This window comes from Cotesia glomerata, linkage group LG8 (assembly GCF_020080835.1).
Source record: "Cotesia glomerata isolate CgM1 linkage group LG8, MPM_Cglom_v2.3, whole genome shotgun sequence".
Taxonomy (NCBI): domain Eukaryota; kingdom Metazoa; phylum Arthropoda; class Insecta; order Hymenoptera; family Braconidae; genus Cotesia; species Cotesia glomerata.
Genome location: NC_058165.1, coordinates 9,845,750 through 9,869,904, shown reverse-complemented (window position 1 = coordinate 9,869,904; position 24,155 = coordinate 9,845,750). Strand labels below are relative to the sequence as shown.

At 29.4% G+C, this 24,155-nt stretch overlaps 1 protein-coding gene and 1 long non-coding RNA gene across 2 annotated transcripts; both read right to left on the bottom strand.

Annotated features, from left to right (window-relative positions):
* Nucleotides 1-8: 8 nt before the first annotated feature.
* On the bottom strand, nucleotides 9-931 carry LOC123270257. Its single transcript, XR_006510552.1, has 2 exons — nucleotides 805-931; nucleotides 9-716 (listed from the first exon to the last, which is right to left on the bottom strand). It is a non-coding gene; the product is annotated as an uncharacterized LOC123270257 (long non-coding RNA).
* Nucleotides 932-20,262: 19,331 nt separating this feature from the next.
* On the bottom strand, nucleotides 20,263-21,393 carry LOC123270049 (ubiquitin-conjugating enzyme E2 Q2-like). The gene has a single exon (XM_044735988.1). The coding sequence runs from the start codon at nucleotides 21,391-21,393 to the stop codon at nucleotides 20,263-20,265; it is 1,131 nt and encodes a 376-aa protein (XP_044591923.1).
* Between the last annotated feature and the right edge of the window lie 2,762 nt (nucleotides 21,394-24,155).

Here is a 24,155-nt window from a genome sequence, read left to right as displayed (position 1 = left end):
TCTTGCTCAGAACTTACTGGAATTTCGTCGTCCGTAAATCGAATCTGCGAGAGAAATAAAGTCAGGAAAAGCGGAGTATATCCTTCTTTAGTTTTTGCATTTACATCTGCATCAAACTCCAACAACAATTGTACAATGCTTAAAAGTCTCAATCTAATAGCCAAATGAATTGATTTTGATCCTTTAGAATCGCTGACATGTACGTTAAAACCATTTTCTAACAGTAGTCTAACCATTGAGTATTCACCGCTAAGAACAGCCAAATGTAGCGCTGGATCTTCCGGGGTATCGGATAATTCATGAATGCTTTTATTAACAGCATTATGCTCAAAAGTTTTGCAATTTCAAAACTTTTATTTTTAATAGCTATTTGAAGCGGTCCATTATTTCTATTTGTATAAGCTTTAGCGCCATGCTCCAAAAGTAATTTAATTAATTTTTTATTGTTATTCATAACAGCTGCTTGAAGAGGTGACATTAGATCATAGTCACAGTTGATTTTAGCATTTTTCGATAGCAGATACTCTGCTAAATGACTGTGATTTTGTACACAAGCTTCTGTGAGTAGTTTATAACCATCATCCCAAGCGGAACAATATGATAACCCGTAATTGTTTATTATTTGTTTCATTTTTTCAAGATTTCCAGCCTTTATTATATTTCGCATCTCATAATAGAGCTCTAAATCAGCCATGATTTGCTTATTGATAATAAATCTAGAATTATTTAATGTTTAAATATTTATAATTTATAGTTGAATATTAGATAGCTAAATAAATTGTTTTTTTTTCAAATAATACTTACGAATATAGTTAATGCAGAAAGTTAAAAGTGCAAAATATAATTGCTGTCCTGTAGTATATATATTTGACTCGGTTAATCACCAAAAAATACTTATAAAATATGTAATCACCTATAACCATAATTCTACAATAGCGAGGTCAGCACTATGGAGACTGTACACATTTTACACAGTGTATAATTTCCATAGTCCGTACATAGACTATGAAACTGTGAGAGAAAGGTAGATCTCGGAGAATCTCAAAGTGGTATTATAATAAAGTATTAATAAAGTAGTTAACAGCTGTTGATATTTCATTTTCTAAGTTTTTGGCTATTAAAATCCACAGATTCGGTAGAATCTGGCGCCAAGTTCCGTTCAAATCCGTTGTAAGCGGAGCGCCAGACTACCGACTATGTTTACTGTAAGCAGAAGGTATTTTGAAGTTGCAAAATTTTATTTAATTCTACGGTACTTCTTGTTCCTAAATTTTATATTATAACAGTAATTCATGCTTTATTTTACTTATATTAATTAATTATATTCAATTATAATAATTAATCTACTTGAAATTATTAAATTTTATCAGCACAAACTATAGCAAGCTCAAAAATTTCGATCCTGACTTTTTTTCTATGTAAAAAGTGACATGCTACAGACTAAATAATTCGAGAATGCATGGTAATCTTCCAACAGATGGGAAACTACAGTTAAAAAAATACATTTCACAGCTTGCATCTACATCCGCCAGGGTGCGCTGGAATTGTTTTTACATAAACTGTAGCTTCAAGAGGATAGTTTGCTATAAAAAATGCAGCCAACGCGAGATTTAAGTTGGTACTAATTGTAAATTTTTATTATAACTAGAAATGATATTCGCGCGCAAGCGCGCGCGTGCAAGTAATGCTTTAGTAATAACTCAGAGACCCGTAATCAAATCTTTTGTGCATTCACTTGTTTGATATTTACTAAAATAATGGATACTCCGAAAAATTATTCCCAAAAATAATCCTCTCAATAAAAATATATAAAAGTATTGAAGTTAGTTATAAGTCGAAATTCGCAAAAACCGGGCCACGATTTATCATTGGTTAAAATTAAGGCGCGCGCCTAGCGCACTGTTTAAATTTCTAGTGAGTATTTAAATAGGATTATCATTTTCGTAAACGTCTAGTAACACGAATCCTATGTACACTCATTATACCACTGTCAGGAATGTTACGTGCAGATGAAATAATAGAAAACACGTCTATACATATTTCATATATTAGAGCATCACTTATTATAAGTTCAGTAACATTGGGGATAATGTAACTTCTCAAAGCTCGATCAAGGTGTGAAAAGATTTCCCATTAAATATGCACGTAAAACTCGAGCTGTTTCCTTAAATTTTCACAGCTCAGCAGCATTTCATAGCATTATTTCAATCAAAGGTGGGTTATTTTACTTAGAATTGAATGTTCCACAAAACTACCCATCGTGGCGTAATCGTAACTCACACTGGCGAGGGAGTATGGACCACCAAATCCAATTTTTTCATAAAATTTACGTTTTTCTGTCCTTTTCTCGTCACTGAGAAGAGCTACGAAAAACATTTGAATACCTAACTTGTAGTAAATTTGATTTTCTACAAAAGATCCCGAGCACTAAATTGCTAACATCAATATTTCAGGAGATATTAACATCTTAAATTTTTGTATAGTTTTAAATTTTTATCTACGACCACTTCCAAACAAAACTGTTGTTCTTTCATTATCTATTATGACGTTTTTAACAAATTACTTCTTTTAAAAAATTAGGAGAATTACAGAAAATACAGGGTATTTTATTTGTCAAATTGATCACTTTTGAACTCGATCCTTTTTGATTCGACTGAAAAATTTTTGTCCTTTCCTACACTACCAAAAACTGTTTTTAGGATTTTTAAAAATTTTTACCCAACCCAACAATGAATGAATTTTTTAAAAATTGATCTTCCGGAAACGTATCATATAGAAAATTTTTGTTTTCAAATGTATTTTCCAAAAAAAAAAATACCAAAAATTTTCAAAGGTCAACTTTCAGCGAAGCTATAGACTTAAAAAATTTAATAAAATCGTTCCATCAATAATCTGCTATTTTTAATATGAAAAGCGTGCGAATGAACCTATTGACATATTTCTTTTCTTTTAGTCTTTGTTTCTCATTACCCTTTACGAAAAAGCAATATGGCAAAATTTGACGAACCGTTCTTTTATTTCTTTTTCTTACTTTTTATAATCAATGACAATTTTTTTTTGACAAAACCACTTTTAATCATTATTAAAAGTATAAATGATTTATTATTCACCTTTTTATAAAAATTTCAGGGGCCCACTTTGCCCCTAAAATTTTGAGTCCTTCTAAATTTTAGGGGGCCCACTCCCTTCCCCTACTTGATAATATATCTGTCCCTGAATCTTGAAACAATATGACCAACGTCTTTGAGAAGAAAGATTTGCTAAGTTAGCATGGGAAGAAGCAAAAGAGAATAGACTATTAAAAATTTCTAATGCAATCAAAAAAATTTTGTGATTTTTCATGAATTCCCGAAAATCAAGATTTTATTAAAGCTGGAGGATCTGTTTGATTCAAATCTACTTCGCCATGACGGCAACAATCATTAAAATAATTATATTTATTAGCGACTTTTTCAGCAACAAAATGTTTTGCATTACAATGTCAACATTTAACAATCATATCACCAATGATGTAATGCTCTTGAATTTCTAAGTATTGTGATGAAGTATTGTGATGCATAGGATTGGAAATCAGGTTGTTATTTTCTGGGTATCTAAACAATGATATATTACCTGGCGTAGACGAAAGATTTACAAAATTGTTCATAATATCATATAAAGCAGAATCTGAGGGACAGTTAGCATTGCCAGAAGGTGTTATAGTAACATTTTCCGAATTACTATTTATAATATGATATCTGTTGAAATTATTTGAAGATGATCTAATATGAGAGAATTGATTGGGTAGTTTTTTTCTTTAACAATTTGTGGATTACGTTGCCTTTTCTTTTTTTTTCACATTGTATTCGTCTAATGTATTCTTCTTTCCTCTATTGTTCGTATAATTTTACGCCGTCCCATATTTACACAACAGTTAGTTGCTAACGATAATAAAAAATTTATTTTCAACTTTCAATTAATAAAATAAAATAGTATTTTATATAATTTATGTTACTTTAATACGTGAAAAATATGTGATAATAATAAACATTTAAGATGATAAAAAAAATTCCATCAATCAACAATAAACTAATATAGGTCATTCTATGTCAAATCGACCAATAGTTGAAATCGACCCCTTTCGATTTGGATAAATTTTGATCAGAAATTTTCTTTTATCATATAACGTTCTGCCAAAGGAAAAAAAATAAAAAAATTTTTTTCAAAAGATATCCAAATTCAAAATTTAGCGATTTTTCCAGTTTTTCAATTTTGTTTTTGTAATATCTCGAACGCTATTATAGATACAGGAATGGGCTTTCGTTTGTTTGAAAGGGGACACTTAGGACTATTGAAAAAAAAATATTTTAGAAAAAAATTTCGAAAAATGCTAAATTTCTCAAATTTCGAATTTTTGAAAATCGTCAAAAATGACGACCGCCATTAAAATTTTGGCTCAATTTTTTTTGTATAATACCTTGCACTGATCTTAAAAGATCCTGAAATTTTTGGAGGGGTGTTTTTTTTTTCAAAAATATGAATTTTTTAATTTAAAAAAAAAATTTTTTTTTGTTTTTTGCAACTTCTAAATAAGGTAAAGTTATGCAGATACATAATATTGTAATTTTTAGCATTTAAAAATTGAATGCACGACGTGGAAATATTAAATAATAAATTAATTTCAACTTTTTTTTTATTTTTTGAATATAATCTTGAAGTCATCCTTAACGCATGTTAAGATATAATTTTTTATTTTTTTAACGCATGATATATTTTGTCCGTTTCTTCACTTCAATTACAGTTTTCAACCTCAAATAACTCAAACAAATATTAATTTTTAATAAAAATCGGAAATAATTTCATGAAAATATCAATTTCTTTTCGTTTTTTCGAATACTTATTTACTTACAAATTTCTGCACATTAATGGTTCTCAATCTCAAATTATAAATTGTTCCCATGTTAATAAGACGATAAGTGGCGTCAACAACTACAAATGAAGTAAAAAAAGGACAAATAACAAATTATATCATGCTAAATTATATATGATAAAAGAAAACTTCTGACCAAAATTTATCCAAATTGAAGGGGGTCGATTCCAACTATTGGTCGATTTGACATGGAATGACCCATATATTTTTCAAATTCACCACGTGACAACGTATTCGATTCCTAGAATCCAGCCTTTAATTTAATTTGTTGTCAACTCATTTTTAATTTTTAATTTTCAATTGTTTTATTTGAAAATTATTGATAATGTGATGATAATACTGAAATCAGCAGTCGCTTAAAAATTTTTTGTTTTTTTTTTTCATTAATTAAATTAGAACTAAAAAAATATTTCCAAAAATTGCACTTATAGTTTTTCAAAAAAATCTTCTGTATGTAAAATTTTTCTTTTAATTTCCAAAAAGTGCATTTATCGTTTTTCGAAAAGATCTTCTAATTTTATTTTAATTTTTTAGTTGTAATTCTTTCAATGATTAAAATTGTCAGATGTCTGCTAATTTCATTTTCATACATGATGAACTATTTTTTTTATGAATAATATATGTATAAAAATTAATAAATGTTATGCTAAATAATAAAATTCTAATATTTCAAGAGGAAAAAAAACTTCATGATGGCTTCACCTATTAGAAAAAATTATAAATACTTTTCGTAAGTGGTAATATATGTAATATAGTACTTAAAATAATATAGGGACCCTACAACCCCACTACTTACTCCACCCGTACATGTGCGAAAAATTAACAATAAGAATAAAATTATTTTTATTTTTTGCTAAATTTAATCCGTTTTGGTTATATATATATTTTGACAATTAATTTATAAAAAGATAAAGTTGTTATTCGGAAAAAATTTATTAGAACAAATACTTTAAAAATAAATTTTATTTTGATGAATAAAATACGTATGTATATACTCTGGTTGTATTCAAATTAACCGCGCTCTTTCAATAAATACTCAAGTTTTACATGTAGCGCCTCTTATTACCGTGTGCAATGCGAGTGCTGCTTTAAGTTAACTTTAGATGTAGTCCGCATGAGTGAAATTCACTCAGTGAATGAAACTAACTAAAGTATACATACAATACATTATATGCTCATGATATATTATTGTGTCGTTTATGTATATTATAATTACTTTCAGCCAATCACGTTACGAATAGTTTGCAACACATATATTTTCATATATTTCATCTTAATTTTATTATAGGATTAATTAATTATAGGATTACGAATAGTTTGCAACACATATATTTTCATATATTTCATCTTAATTTTATTATAGGATTACAAAAAATACTAAAATCTGAACAAAAACAGTTTCACTGTAAAAAATCGCGCCAAGACCACGTTTATAAGACTTTTAAGAAAAAAAAATTTTTTTTTCTTTACAAAAAGATATAAAATCAAAATATTAAAAAATCCAAGTAACCGATATGATTGTATTTGATTTTCGGAAATTAAAAAAAATTTTATTGTAAATTTGAAAATTAAAAAAAAATTTTGGAACGTACTTGGTGTGCGTCATTGTGTATTTCAATTTTTTTAAAGTCCTAGTAAATAGATTTTACGAATTTCATTAAAAGTAAAATATTTTGCAACCACGCACACTAAATACGTTCCAAAATTTTTGTTTTAATTTTCAAATTTACAATAAAATTTTTTTTAATTTCCGAAAATCAAATACATCATATTGGTTACTTGGATTTTTTAATTTTTTTATTTTATATCTTTTTGTAAAGAAATAAGAAATTTTTTTTTCTTAATAGTCTTATGAACGTGGACTTGGCGCGATTTTTAACTTCCCGCTAAAAATCTCAGATTTTCAAAAATCGGGAAGTTATTGTTTTTACCCCGTTTGGCAAAAATCGAGTTTTCATCAGATCTCGACGTTTGAAGGTCACAGGAAGCTTCCCTGACTACCCCCGCGATGTTGTCACTATGTCTGTATGTATGTATGTATGTATGTATGTATGTGTGTGTGTGTGTGTGTGTGTGTGTGTGTGTGTGTGTGTGTGTGTGTGACTATGTGACTCGCTTATAACTTTTGAACGGTTGAACCGATTTCATCGCGGTTGGTGCCATTCGAAAGGGCTACGCTGAACTTAGATTTCCTGAGAATTTGAACCGATTCGGACCGATAGATTTTAAGAAATCTTGAAAAATCTTAAAAAATAAGAAAAAATCATTTTTGAAAGTAGTTTTTGGAATATCTTTTAAACGGCTCTATCGATCAACTTCAAAACTAATCCGCCCTTAAGCTTGAAAACCACGCCGATCGGCGTCAACCCGATCAAAATCGGTTGATTCGTTAGAGAGATATCGTGAACGAAAGAAAACCGAAAACCGAAAAGTGTTTTTTCACATAACTTCGTCATTTCTTCTCGGATCACTTTTGATGACATAGCATAATTTATAGAGCTTAAAAAACCGCGTCGATTGCCGCCAAAAACGTAGAAATCGGTTAATTAGTTCAAAAGATATCGTCAATAAAAGATTTGAAAACAAGTGTTTTTTTAAAATCACTGCGACATTTTTAACTTCCCACTAACAAAATCGAAGATTTTCAAAAATTAGGAAGTTATTGTTTTCACCCTGTTTTGAAAAATCGAGTTTTCATCAGATCTCGACGTTTTAAGGTCATAGGAAGCTTCCCTGACTACCCTCGCGATGTTGTCACTGTGTCTATATGTATATATATATATATATATGTGTAACGTATAGTTTGAGACACCCTATTTTTTTTCTTTAATTACGTTAAAAATACAATTGGCAATCGGGGATGAGAGTTTTTTTTTTTTATATATAAATTTCAAAGTTAAAATTTCGAAGACTGTCTCCAATGTTTAAAGCATTCCTTATAATTCAAGGACATGAGTTCAAAATTTTGATACAATTTCGAGCGAATGTATTGTTTGAGGACTTATGTGCACTTTGAGACCATATATATATTTTCAGGTCTGTGCTGAAAATTTCCACTTATTTTCAAGACATTCTTCGAAATTTATACATATTACTATAGCATAGATTGCTAAAACTTCTGAGGACAGGCCTCAAAATTTTGTTATCATTTTTAATAATGTCTTGAACTTTACACACTTCTTTTAACTTCCTGCTAGAAAAATTGAAAATTTCCAAAAATCGGGATGTTATTGTTTTTACCCCGTTTTTCAAAAATCGAGTTTTCGTCAAATCTCGACGTTTTGAGGTCTTAGGAAGCTTCCCTGACGATTCCCGCGAAAGTGTCTGTATGTATGTACGGATGTGTGTGTGTGTGTATGTGTGTGTGTGTGTGTGTGTGTGTGTGTGTGTAAACCTCTCATAACTTTTGAACGGCTTGACCGGTTTGATCGCGGTTGGTGCCATTCGAAAGGCTTCGACTAAACTTAGATTTTAAATACAAGTTGGACTGATTTGGGCCGATAGATTTTGAGAAATCTTAGAAAAACTGCGAAAAAATTTTTTTCCAAATGTGGTTTTTTCCGAATAACTTTTAAACGGCTCGACCGATCAATTCCAAAAACTAATCAGCTCTTAATCAATTTGTGTTTAAAAATGTATCATAGAATTTGAAAAACTGCGTCGAATGTTGCCAACCGCCTGAAAATCGGTTCATTCATTCAAAAGTTATTGCGGTTTGAAAATTCAAAAAATAGTGTTTTATTAAACTTCTATCAGACTTTTGAGCTCGGAAAGCTCAAAATTACACAAAAATTATGTTTTTCGAGCTCTTTGAGTTTAAAAACGTAATGTGCGATGTTGAGCGCTTAATTACGAAAGTAGCGGGAAGTTGCAGGGATGGCCTTCAGGGTCAACCGTTTTCCTAATTTTTTTTTACAGTGAAGCTGTTTTTGTTCGGATTTTAATGTTACGGGAAAAAAAGTTAGCAAATTTTTTTAGTTTCACGATCACTTCGTTTTTATATGGCAGAAAAAATCGGAAAATTAATTTTTTCAAAAAATTTTTTTTGTTATATGAAATCAGCAGACACTTGAAAATATTAAAAAAATTTTTTTTTTTAATTAAATTGAGACTAAATAGAATATTACACATCAAGGGCAGTAAAGCAAGAAATGTACGTCTCAGATCACATGTAATTGTAATAAAAAATAGATGTAATAAAAAATATTTTTTAAAAAATGTGTTTGTGGTTTTTCAAATTTTCTACACATGAAATAATTATAAAAATTTTTTTCTTTCCTAATAATTTTTTCAATAAGAAGAACCATATAATCGTCAGATGTCTGCTAAATTCATTTTCACTTTTTTTCCAAATTATTCTGTTTTACTGCGGATTTATATTGTAATAAATAATTAATAATAATGGAATAACTTTGTTCATTACTTTTGAAGCTTTTACAGGTAACGAAAATTTCAAGTCAACTGAAAATCGTTCATAAAATGTGCCCACAAAAAGCTAAGCGATTTTAAGTTTTATTTTTTTTTTTCATACTTAGTTTATAAAAAAAAACGTTTTAAAATGTAAACTTTTTTGATACTGAAATTGAAAGACATCTGACAATTTTCGAAAATTTTTTTACTAATATATTATAGCAAGAAAAATGTATTTAATAAAGTCCATCTTTAGTTAAACTCAAAAAAATTACAAGCAGTCCAATTTTGTGTAAAATAATTTTCTGGACCTAGTTAGCTTGAAAAAAAAAAAAAAAAATCTTCAAGTGTCTGCATGTTTTATTGAAGTGAATCTTTTTAATTTTATTATTTTTTCGAAATTTATTTTTTATTGAAAAATTGAAATTGAAAAAAATTTTTTTTACTAAATTATCCTACTTTTGATGAATTTTAAGAAAAAAGTATAATTGTTAAAACAATTCTAAATATTGTTATGAGTTGAAGTATTCTAAGCCGTGAAACTAACGTAAAGTCTCCAAAAATATTATTTCTAAGATTATAATTTTTATCTTAATATTATTACAAACAACATTAAAGGTAATTTAATTTAGTGTGCGTGGTTGCAAAATATTTTACTTTTTATAAAATTCGTAAAATCTATCTACTAAGACTGAAAAAAAATTTGACATACACAATGACGCACACCAAGTACGTTCCAAAATTATTTCTTTAATTTTTAAATTTACAACAAAATGTTTTTTAATTTCCGAAAGTTATATACAATCATATCGGTTACTTGGATTTTTTTATATTTTGATTTTATATCTTTTTGTAAAGAAAAAAAAATTTTTTTTTCTTAAAAGTCTTATGAACGTGGACTTGGCGCGATTTTTCACAGTGAAACTGTTTTTGTTCGGATTTTAGTATTTTTTGTAATTATAATAAAAATTGACAATTGGTATCAACTTAAATCTTGCGTTGGCTGAATTTTTTATAACAGACTATCCTCTTGAAGCTACAGTTTATGTAGAAATAATTCCAGCGCACCCTGGCGGGTGTAGGTGCAAGCTGTGAAATATTTTTTTCTCACCTCCGGGCGGAAAGCGTCAATTTTCCTCCCGCTGCGCTAAACGAAAATGCCGCTTTCCGCCTCCGTCGAGGAGAAAAATAGTATACACACCACGGGCAGTAAATAAGAAAGCCTCAGATCACATGTTTATTGACCTCGGCTTCGCCTCGGACAACAATTGCATGTGATCTGAGACATTTCTTATTTTACTGCCCTAGATGTGTAATATACTATTTCTAACTGTAGTTTCCTATCTATAGAAGGATTACCATGGATTCTCGAATTATTTAGTCTGTGGCATGTCACTTTCTCCATAAGAAAAAAGTCAGGATCTAAAAATCTGGGTCGCTATAGTTTGTGCCAGTGAATTTAATTAATTTTAAATAGAATTTATTATTTTCAAAGACCATTATTAATTAATATTGATAATATAACATATAACGTATTATTATAGAGTATCATTGAAGAAAAAAAAGGTCTGTAGAATGAATAAAATTTTGCAACCTGAAAATATCGTTCTGCTTATGGTAAACATACTCGGTAGTCTGGCGCTCCGTTTACAACGGATTTGAACGGAACTTGGCGCCAGATTCTACCGAATCTGTGGATTTCTGATACTTGAGTAACTAAAAAACTAGCCTTGAGTAAATTATCACAAAAATAATTTTTAATCTCTTTTTATAAAACCCGCAATAGTTCAACAAATAGTTAATAATAAGTGGATAAGTATATAAATGACTAAACTAAAATAAGAAGTAAAGAAATTCTCAGTTTATTATCACATCTCTAAAATCAGTATAAAATTATTGATTATGAAGAATAGGAATATTATATTTTTTCAATAAATTTAGGAATTACAATTTATCATCACAAATATTATTTACCTTTTACTATATTCATAATAAAAAATACATACTTTACAAAACTTATATGCTTATATGTTTAGATGAGATGAATCAATTACTGTCGTCTTATTTATGTAGTTGTTAACCATCTTGTTTTGGTGGAGCGTGCCATCCACGGGTCGCGTGCACTTGTATGACTTTATGGAACAATTTCTGAACTTACTGTAAGCGAATCAGACATGGAAAATCGGCGTATCCGGCCGTTACCTTTCACTAAACTCGATATTATCTGTATAATCAAAGATTCAATACTGTACGCAGAACTCCAGTCTTGCTGAGTCAGCAATTCCAAGCAAAGAGAACCACCATGTGTTACAAATTCACGCATCATTACAGGATGTATCACTCTTACTAATGGCGGTTCGTGTGGAAAATTTGTTAAGAAGGTCATTTAAAGAAGAATACTGTTTTTCTTCTCTTCAATCTTGAGTAGCTTTAGATCTTTCATTAGTTCTGAGTCACTATCAAATTTTTTTATATCTAATACGTCCCATTCATAAAGAACAGACAGTCGTCAATCAAATTAACGGCGAAAATTTCGTTTTTATCATCGCTTTTATAAATAATAGACAGCTCTTTCAACAGACGATCGTTGGCATGGATGCTTCCAACGATATTACTCGCGTCTTCAATTATTTTTATACTTTATGCATCTATATTCGGTAGACTAAACTCATCAGACTTTCTTTTCTTAACGTCAATCTCTTCCCATGCAATATCATCTTGTTCCTCAAAATCGTTGTCTTCATCATCCTCCTTAGGTTCATCAGCTTGGACTGATGGCCATCGGTATATAGATATAGATTTTGCATGGGTTGAATCGTTTTAAATCTTTTTTTTTTAATAAGGAGGTGATGGTATTACTTCATCAGCACTAGCATTCGATGTTGAAGGAGTTGGTGATTCTACCCAAAATATTTATGTTCAAAAATAAGAAATCTACGAAAGAACAAATATTTTAAATCTATAGATTATATCTATCTAAATAATTAAAGGAGATTTCCATCTATATCGTTATTCATCACCATCACGAAATCTCGGGAACCACAGGGCTTAGAAATTCGAAACCTTGTAGGAATATTTTCGGCTATGTAGAGATCAGCTAAGAACGGATTTTAAGAAATTCCTCCGCCAAAGGGGGTTGCGGGGGCGTTAACAATGAAAAATTCCCGTTTTTAATCTATAGCTCCTATAAACTCCAAATTGGGTAGGAGTTTTCTGTAAAAGATGTAGAAATAATATACGAATGAATTTTAGGTTAACTTACTTTACAGGGGTTTGCTCGGGTGGGTGTTAAGAATTAAAATTTTTAATTTCCAAGCTATAGCTCCTTAGCTATACACTCCAAATTAAGTAGAATTCTTCTATATGTAATATAGAAATGATCTAAAAGCGGATTTTACAACGAATCACTTCCAATAAAGATCATGGGGGTGGGGTGTTAAAATCTAAAATTTTAATTTCCTCACTGTAACTTCTACAGACTTAAAATTTAGTAGGAATCTTCGTGTGTGATGTCAAGTTCAATTAAAAATGGATTCTACTTCCGTACTACTCGAGTGATGCTAATAGATTTCATACTAACTTTACCATCTTTTTATACCTCTGCGTGTAAAAGATGCTATTTCGAAAATTAATTACTCAAAAACGGTGCGGTAAATTAATTTGAAATTTTGGTGGTAAATTATTAATATATTTATCTTTCGATAAAAAACATTCCATAAGTTTCTTGAAATATGCTTTTCGTGGAGGTACTACCTTAAGAAGGGTTTACATTTTTTCTCTCTCTCGCCCTCTATTGGACAAACGGAAGTATCTCTGTCATACTTGTACAACAAATGGAATCTTAAAACGCATTTTATGCATAAATAAATGAAAATTTCCCAAAAAAAGCGCTTCGCTCTTCGATAGATAATTAAATTATCTATCGAAGAGCGAAGCGTTTTTTTTTTTTCTAAATTTTATCACATACATGAGAAAAACACGTTTGAAAATCAACTATCAACTGCTCTTAAGCTAGGCAGATTTCAACTGTAAGATCAGATTTCTACTGGTGAGACCTGCCATTACTTGAACTGAAACTTTCAATGCTCATTTCAAATTCTTTTCGTCGTGTCAATTATTATTCATTTTTGTAAAAAAGCCACGGCAATGTTATAGTGATTGCACGGTGAAAGTTACAATGGATATTAGCAAGAATAATCAAATGGAATAGAGGTACAGGCCAATCCGATCGGATTTGGAATCTGTGAAAGTCAAAACAATACTCCAATTAAATTTCAAGTCTAGATCTAAAAATAACCCGCAATCATATTGTGCTATATTCAATGTTTATCACCATTTTCATCGATGAATCTGAATATCAACTTGTCCAAGTTTGTCGAGGATGTTTGAAACCTTTCATATGTTTTTGAAAACACAGACTCAATAGTGTCTATATTATGGTTGAAAGTCTTGAGATAAGCAATTGCAATTTAATTACCTGTGAAAAAGAATAGTACGTATTAAAAAATCATAATTTTATAAAATTTTTCAACAATCTTTCTATATGAATCATACTAACAATAATACATAACATAGATTATTATATTTAATCGTATATAATGATATGAAATTATTCGGTCTTACAACGAAAAAAATTTTTATTTTATATTATTTTTATCATAAATATTCTTTTTTTCTTATGTGTAAACATTTTATAATAAATATTTTTATTTAAACATCCATATAAATTTTCGTAAATCATTGTTATTTAAATACTTGAATATATATATATTAAACAATTTGGCAGCAAGTCAGAGGCTTAAGGCCAATTATTTTAAAAAATTTTCATACTTTCTTTTAGTAAAAAGTTTCTCCTCACTCCTCTTGAAAAACAAATTCTTACTGTGGATGCATAGATAGGAAATCGATTTACAATTGTATCTGATAACACAAATCCTTTAACATTGCCATTCTTCACAAATGATGCCAAATAATGATCACTTTTAGTGATAAAATTATAAAGTGGAATGGTTGTGTTTGGTATTTTTTCATCAACCATTTTCATCAATTCTTCTTAGCACATTTGGTAGTATCTCATAAATCTACTTTCTTTGATAGACGACAATCCTTGTAAATTACCTGCCGAAACATACAAATTTTGACTTTGTAACTTGGCAACTTGACTGATTAAAGCTTCAATTTTTCGTGAATCATATTCATAGGACATATCCTGAAATCTAGGAGAAAAGTTTTTACGTGTAAAAATGTTAGCATAATGAAGGATAGCATGGTTGTGTTGATTAGCAATATTAATGTCAGCGTTGTAATCTAAAAGAAGTTTCAATATTTTTGCATCTTGCTCAGAACTTAGTGAAATTCGATCGTGCGTAAATCGATTCACCGAGAGGAATACAGTCAGAAAAAGCGGAGTATATCCTTCTTTAGTTTTTGCATTTACATCTACATCAAGCTCCAATAACAATTGTACAATGCTTAAAAGTCTCAATCTAATAGCCAAATGAATTGATTTTGATCCTTTAGAATCGTTGAAATTTACGTTAAAACCATTTTCTAACAGTAGTTTAACCATTGAATATTCACCGCTGAGAACAGCCAAATGTAACATTGGATCTTTCGGAGTATTGGATAATTCATTAATGCTCTTAACAACAGCACTACTCTCGCGGTTTGAGAATGCCGTAAAAATACCGTAATTTTTCGGAATTTATGCTCATGCCGTATATTTACCGTTATAATTCGGTAATAATGCGGTTAAACTATAGTTGTTTTGGCCAGTTTTTATACTGTAGTTATCCAGTATATATACTGCACTTATGCTGTACAGTTACCAAAAATATACTATACAATTACCGCATTAATGCCCAAATTTTACCCAAAAAATTCCAAATAATTACCGTAATAATACAGTAATTTTGCCGAATATTTTCTGACATAATGGACAATTATTAAAGATTTAGTTTTATTTTTAGTTCACTTCTATGTTAGAAATGAATAAAATGAAAAATTTCAAATTTTGCTTTTTATTCTCCATCACTACTTTGCAAAAACAAATACTGTTTTTAAATAAAAAATATGTAGAATATTATTTTTTAATTAGGTATTTAGCAGTAACTAATATAAAATAATACATATGTTAAGTAAATATATTCTAATTTTAATTTCAATTTTTAATTTCTCACTTAGAAAATTGCAAATTTTCTAAAATCGATAAGTTATATTATTTCACATATATAATTATATTATTTAATTTTAAATATGCTTATCGTAAGATGGACGGTGTGGCTTAATGTATATAGAATAAGCAAAAAAAACAATGTGGTATAGACCGGGTAGCTCAAATGGTAGAGTAGCCGATATGTCCCCAGGAGGTTCTGGGTTCGAATCCCAGTCCGAGCGTTATTTAATTTGACACCATCTTTTAAATATGGTTTTAATACAATCATTTTACCGCCTTATTACCGTAAATATGCCACATTTTCAGCGTAAAGATTCTAAATATTTTAGATAAAAAAACTGACCAAAACAACCGAAAAAATGCTGAAAAAATACCGCATTAATACTGTATAATTGCGACATTTTTTCGGCATTTACAAAACCGCTAGGGTAGCGCCTCTGACGGGTGAAACGGTCCTCAATGTTCTCGGAGTAGTATCACGGAGCTTAGATAGATATTGATGAAAAATTTGATTTGTGAATAGAAAATACTTTAATATAAATATTTTTAAGAAGAAATACTTGAAATTATATCCTAAAAGTTATAAAAAATGCAACAATACTAGAAAAAATCAGGTATAAAAATTTTGCAATTACTGTGTTTTAAAATTGGGCAGCCGAACTTTCTTAAAATAAAAATTAATATGTAATTTTTATTTTTAATTCCTATCAAATAACTATTTCACCATACATAATAATAATAATTTAATTATTAAATAACTATTAACTAAAAAGTAAATCTTTTTGTAATGTATTTGACAATTTCAAGACATATTGAAAGTATAAAGCAATATAAAATTAGAGGTTTCTTTTATAATTAATTAATGTATTATTAATTTACGGAACATTTACGTATTTTGAATAATTTCACCCCATGAATTACAGTTTTAATTATCCTTTTTTTTATAACAATTATTTAATCCTAATCATTATTTTTGGTTATGGATAAAGTATTTGATCGAATACTTTTAACCGCTAAATTTAAAAAGTGGATCGAGACAGTAGCTGCGCGCTCTGTAATGAAACTTTATTTTCCCCTCATTTCGAGGACATCTTTATACATTGCGTGCGTTCTCCTTCTATCTAAGCTCCGTGGTAGTATTTAAAAAGTAGTTAACAACTTTTGATATTTCATTTTGTAAGTATTTGGCTATTCAAATTTTGATGCTACGGAAAAAAAGATAGGTAATTTTTTTAGTTTCTTGGTCACTTTGTTTTTAATGGCAGGAAAAATCGGAAAATTAACTTTTTCAAAACATTTTTTTTATTATATGAAATCAGCAGACACCTAAAAATATTTGGATTTTTTTTTTTTTTAATTAAATTAAGACTAAAAAAATATTTTGAGAAAATTGTGCTTGTGGTTTTTCAAATTTTCTACACGTGAAATTTTTATAAGAATTTTTTTCTTTCCTAATTATTTTTTCAATAAAAAGAATCATATAATTGTTAGATGTCTGATAAATTCATTTTCACTTTTTTTCCAAATTATTCTGTTTTATTGTGGATTTATTGTAATAAATAATAAATAATAATAGAATAATTTTTTCCATTACTTTTGAAGCTTTTATTGTTGACGACAATTTCAAGTCAACTAAAAATCGTTCATAAAACGTGTCCACAAAAGCCAACCGTTTTAAAGTATTTTTTTTTCATATTTTGTTTATAAAAAAAAATTTATAAAATGTAAACTTTTTTGATATTGAAATTGAAAGATATCTGACAATTTTTGAAAATTTCTTTACTAATAGATTATAGCAAGAAAAATGTATTTAATAAAGTCCATATTTAGTTAAACAGTCCAATTTTCTATAAAATAATTTTCTACACCTAGCTTGCTATTAAAAAAAAAAAAACAAAAAAATCTTCAAGTGTCTGCATGTTTTAATGGAGTAAATCTTTTTAATTTTATCACGTTTTCGAAATTTATTTTTTATTGAAAAAATAAAATTGGAAAAAAAATTTTTTTTTTTTAAATTATCCGACTTTTGATTAATTTCATGACAAAAAGTATAATTGTTAAAAAAATTCTAAATATTGTTATGGATTGAAGTATTGAAATCCGTGAAACTAATGTACAGTTTCCAAAAATTTTATTTCTAGGATTGTAATATCCTTATCTCAATATTATTACAAACAACACTAAAGATAATGAAAATCTGACAACTTTTCCATTGTGTAAGTATGTGAAATAGTTTTGTCTCGAATTGTATTTGTATTCACTTTTTGTTTTATAATATTGAATTAGAATTTTGTTACTACTTTTTTTTCACAATATTTTTTTTTGTATTCCTGGGAAAAAATGATCAGACCTGACCATGCCTGTTCATGTATGATCAGGCCTGAAGTTAGACCTGATTATACCTGTTTATGTATGATCAGGCCTGAAATTAGACATGATCATGCCTGTCCATGCCTGCTCATGTCTGAAGCGTCAAATACGCTCAGGCCTGTTCATGTCTGATCAGACCTGTTCATGTCTGACGGGTTAGATACGCTCAGGTTTGATCAGGCCTGTTCATGCCTTTTCATGTCTGATCAGATCTGTTCATGTCTGAAGCGTCAAATACGCTCAGGTCTGATCATTCCTGAACAGGCCTGTTCATGTCTAAAGGGTTAAATACGCTCAGGTCTGATCATGCCTGTTCAGTTCTGATCAGGCCTGTCCATACCTGTTCATGCCTGAAGGGTTAAATACGCTCAGGTCTGATCAGGCCTGTCCATGTCTGTTCATGTCTGAAGGGTTAAATACGCTCATGTCTGTTCATGTCTGATCAGGCCTGTCCATGCCTATAAAAGTTAATTAAATTTACCCTACGGTAGGTTTTTAATGATAATCAAAATACTTTTATTTATTGAATAATAAAATATACCGTTTATTGATAATTTACAAATTTATTAATCGAAATTAATGTACATACACTGAACATATTCAAAAATTTTTTCTTAGCATATTTGGTCCTTAGCATGAATAGGTATGGACATCAGGTATGATCGGGCCTGAGCGTATTTAACGCTTTAGACATGAACAGGGATGAACAGACATGGACAGGTATGATCAGGCCTGAGCGTATTTAACACTTCAGACATGAACAGGCATGACCATGTCTAATTTCAGGCCTGATCATACATGAACAGGCATGGTCAGGTCTGATCATTTTTTTCCGGGTTGATCTGATCAGACTTGCATAGTCTGAGAGAGATGTGATAAAAATTTTTTCTTTGACGAAAAAAATTTTTTTGGTCATCACAAAAAGTGCAAAATTATTTTTATCATTACGTTTAAATAATTTTGAAATAAAAAATTTGTTACATTTCCTATGGGATGTTTTGCTATGCTCTGCTTCTGCCTAATATTAAAATCATTACTTATTTTATTATTTAAATAAATGTGATGTTATAATGAGATTCGGTTAAATAAATAAATTAGGACTATCAAAATATATTATAAAATCAATTTTTATATTATATTTATGATAAACTTATTCGATACGTTATGTACTTCATAGAATTGTTGTCTCATAAGATAGCAGCAAAGCAGGCGGGAACTTCAAGGCGCACGGATATCACCAAAGTTAAACAGCATTGAGCGTGGTCAGTAGTTGGATGGGTGACTGCTGGTGATACAGCCGTACAATTATATGTAATCATTTTTTTTTTTATTTTTATTTATTATAGAGAATTGCGTATGACTCTATTAAATACTATATCCATAAAATTAAGCAAAATAATTAATTAAAAGTAACAATGGGCTTTCAGACCTGACCATGTCTGATCAGGTCAATTCATGCCTGATCAGGCATGGTTATTTTTCATGTCTGATCAGACCTGAAGACTCATGCCTGTTCATGTCTGATCATTTTTTGCCGGGAATTGTTATCTATTGAATTTAACTTTCATCAGGTTAATTTAAGCTTACATTATACGAACATTAATTAAAATTTTAGATTTATGAAAATTGTAATATCACTTTAGAATTATTGGTGTAAATAACGATATATATACGTAAATTAAACATAGTTGATCATTGGCAGAGTATTATAATAACAAATCATAACGATTAAAGAACGATATAATACAAAATTAATGAAAAACAATTGTTTAAAAAAGCAAAATTTTTTTGAAATTAATGTAAATAATCATTTATAATCAATAATCAAAATTACGTTTGTTTTTAGAATTGAGACGATTATCATCAAATATCATATGTACAATAAAAAAAAAGACAATTGTCTTAATATTTGTACAGGAAGGGATAAAATTAAATATGAAAAGACACAGGAAATTAAATGATAAATGTATGAAGAATTTACCGGTTGTTTATTTGTTTTTGATTATAAACTTACTCTTCGTCTATGAAAATATTTGACACTTGAGTAACTGAAAACTGAGCCTTGAGTAAATAATTACAAAAATAATTTTTAATCTCTTTTTATAAAATCTGCAATAGTACTACAAATAGTTAATAATAAGTGGATCAGTATATAAATGACTAAACTAAGAAGTAAAAAAATTCCCTGTTTATTACCACATCTCTAAAATCAGTATAAAATTATTGATTATGAAGAATAGGAATATTATATTTTTTCAATAAATTTAGGAATTACAATTCACAATCACCAACATTTACTTTCTACTATATTCATAATAAAAAATGCATGCTTTACAAAACTTATATTATTGTGTTTAGATGTGATGAATCAATCACTGTCGTCTCATTTATATAGTTCTCAACCATCTTGTTTTGGTGGAGTGTGCCATCCACGGGTCGTGTGCACTTCTATGACTTTCTGGAACGATCTTTGAGCATTAGCAAGAGTGTACACACTCTCTGAACTTACTGTAGGCGAATCAGACATGGCAAATCGGCGTATCCGGCCGTTACCTTTCACTAAACTCGATATTATCTGTATAATCAAAGATTCAATACTGTACGCAGAACTCCAGCCTTGCCGAGTCAGCAATTCCAAGCAAAGAGAGCCACCCTGTGTTACAAATCCACCTATCATTACAGGGTGTACCACTCTTACAAATGGCGGTTCGTATGGAAAATTTGCTGAGAAGGTCATTCGAAGAAGAATACTGTCTTTCTTCTCTACAATCTTGAGTAGCTCTATATCTTTCATTAGTTCTGAGTCACTATCCACTTCTTTTATTCTTACTTCCCATTCATAAAGACAGTCATCAATCAAATTAACGGTGAACATTCCTTTTTTATAATAATCGCTTTTATAAACAATAGACAGCTCTTTCAACAAACGATCGTTGGCTTGGATGCTTCCAACGACATTACTAGCCTCTTTAATTCTTTTTATACTTTGTGCATCCATATTCGGCAGACTAAACTCATCAGACTTTCTTTTCTTAACGTCAATCTCTTCCAATGCAATATCATCATCGTGTTCCTCAAAATCGTTGTCTTCATCATCCTCCTTAGGGTCATCAGCTTGGACTGATGGTGATGGTATTACTTCATCAACATTAGCATTCGACGTTGAAGGAGTGGGTGATTCCAATTGAACAATTTCTGGTGGCTCGGGTAAAAAATGACGACGACACAATTGCCTAATCAACTTTATGACTTGATTGATAATGTAGTTATCGGAACCTGATGTTTCGCTTAAGCTTTGCACGACTTCTAACACTTCAGGTTTTTCAGAATCTGTAAACCACACTGGTGGAATTGTGGGATAAGCCTCAGTAATATTTCCGTATATCAAGTGCTTTTTACCATTTTCATCGATGAATTTAAATATCAACTCGTCTAAGGTCGCCGAGGATGTTTGAAATCTTTCATGTGTTTTTGAAAACACAGACTCAATAGTGTCGATATTCTGCTTGAGGGTCTTTAGACAAGCCATTGCGACTTAGTAACCTGTGAAAAACAGTAGTCCGTGTTATAAAATTATAATTTTATCACATTTTTGTATAGAATTATCAAACTACACAGTAAAAAAATTTTCGTCAAATTTGATACAAATATTTGTGTTACTTACTGTTTTTACACAAACTAACGTTAATTCCACGATTTAGTGTGTCAAATTAACACATGAGAATGTGAAATTCTACACACTAGAGTGTGTAGTATATTTGCAATTAAAATTATTTGAAAGTAAAAATATTTAAGAGTAATTTTAGTCAAAGGCATAAAATAAAACAGGTTAAAATTTTTTAATGAAATCTAATTGAACCAAGCTATAGTCAAAGAGCGTTCTATGTGAATAACAAATTCTCTCTCTCTCTCTCTTTTTAATTTGTGGCTCGAACCGCTAGGTTCATTTAGCCGTTGTGTATGGTATATTTTAAGAGTGGAGCTTGTGGTAGATGGATTTCACTTCATTTTTACTTCTTGGTGGAACCGCTAGATTCGTTTGAATATTATGTGTGGGAAGACGTCTATTACCTATAAACCAATTAGTCAGATTACCGGTGACTTAGATCCTGATTACCTAAATTTCCATAACCCAGAATTCGATTACCCAAATTATCAATGACGTAGAATTCCTATGAAGTAGATTACCGATTACCTAGAATCCCGATTACTTGGAATTCGATTGCCTAGAAATTTTATTGGATATAATTCCGATTACACAGAAATCCGATTGCCTATAATTCTGATAACTTACAATTCCTATGGCATAGATTTCTTTTACCTTGATAAAAAAAATTAATTTGGATAGATGGAACCATATGCAACACAACTTTCATTTTATGTTAAAATTTAAGATTTTTTTCATAAACCGACAACATAATCAGATGTGTTCAACTTATGTTATGAGCGGGAAAAATTTAATTTAAATATTTATTGAAACTATCAATGCGTCTATTTAACTTGTATAGTAATAAGTCTAAGTTGGGTGTATTTCACAAAATTTATATACTTATTCGTAGAAACAGTGGACAAATAAGTGCTTTGCAAATTTCTGCGAGCGGTTCTTGATATTTCACTATCATTTTTAATTTAAGTGAAAAAAAAAATTTTTCTCAATTAAAAAAAATACATTATAATTACAATAATAATAATAATAGAAAATTAATATAACCCTGATTAAACAAAGTGATTTGGAATAATTAATTTTTTAATCATTTTTAATCATACCAAATCATGTACATCATTTTGGAAATTTCACAATTAATCATTAAAAATCATTTCAAAAACTGAGATGGAACTGACAAAATATAAAATGATTAATAATTTCTATTTTTTTATCGCATCCAAAATCATAAAATGATACAAAAAAATTACAGGTAGTTGGAATCAATAAATGACAAATAAAACAATCATGTTATTGTTATCATTGTGACGTTCGACTCTTTATTGAGTCTTCATCAGGCTCTGAATAATACATGCATAAATTTATAAATGCAATTTCAATTCTATTGCGCTCTATTGAAATTATTATAACCAACTATAAAATTTTACCATAACTATAAACATTTATAAATTTATGAATGAAGTTAGTATGAAATTATTTGCATCACTCGAGTGGTACGAAAGATTTCATACTAACTTTACCATCTCTCTATACCTCTGCGTGTAAATGCGATTTCGAAATTCATTACTTAAAAACGGTGTGGTGGAGTGATTTGAAATTTTGGTGGGGAATTATCAGTATATTTATCTTTCAAAAAAAAAAAATTTCATAATTTTCTTGAAATATGCCTTGCAGGACCCAACTACCTTAATCATTTTTCGTTTTACGTGAAATGATATATTTGGATCAAAAAAAGTCAAAGCAGCTTTTTCATTAGTTAAATACCACAGATGGTTTTTGAATTTGTGCAATATTGCCTCAGAAATTTTCTTATCACTCGTCCTGTATTGATACACAGTTTTTATGTAATTTAAATCTTGGTATGGAGCTGATGCTGCAAGAGGTGCCACAAACCAAAATGACACATAAATAAATACTACACTGATGAAAAATTTAACTTAATACCTTAAGGGGGTATTCTGGTCTAGAAGCCTAAATTTTAGGCATTTTTCAAACTAACATAAAAAAAAATTAAGAACATTTTTACTATAGGTTTTTTTATATGATGTTTATTAACGTTTCAAGAATATAAAAAAAAATTGAAAAAAAAAAAAATGATAAATTGGACAAATTACAGGTCGGTGAAGTGGGGGCTACAAAAAAAACGGTGCACCCTGGTTGACATGATTCCAGCCCTTGTAGTGATCTGAAACAAAAAAATTTGAAAAATTCTTAATCTGTAAAGATGTCGCTATCGCGTTGACCTTAGTCAAGAAAAAAAAAAAAAATTCACAAAATGGCGTCGACATGAAATATCAATTTTTTTTTTACCCCCTTTTTTTGACCTTTTCGAATTTTTTAAAAATACTCCAAATTGAAATTTTTTAAAATCCAAGGCAGACGCGATAGAGAGATATATAAAGAAGATTCCCACCAAATTTCAAAAGAATCGGTCGGGTAGAACTTGAGATATCATGTCAACCACTTCAAAAAAAGTAGTTTTGAGAAAAACGCGTTTAAAGTTTGAGAAACAATTATAGTAGAATAACTCGTATAATAACATTCAATACTCACTTTGGATTAATCGGCGATTCCAGATCCATACATTGGGCCTTCCTCAACTTCATATTCGATGTTTTGTGAAGTTC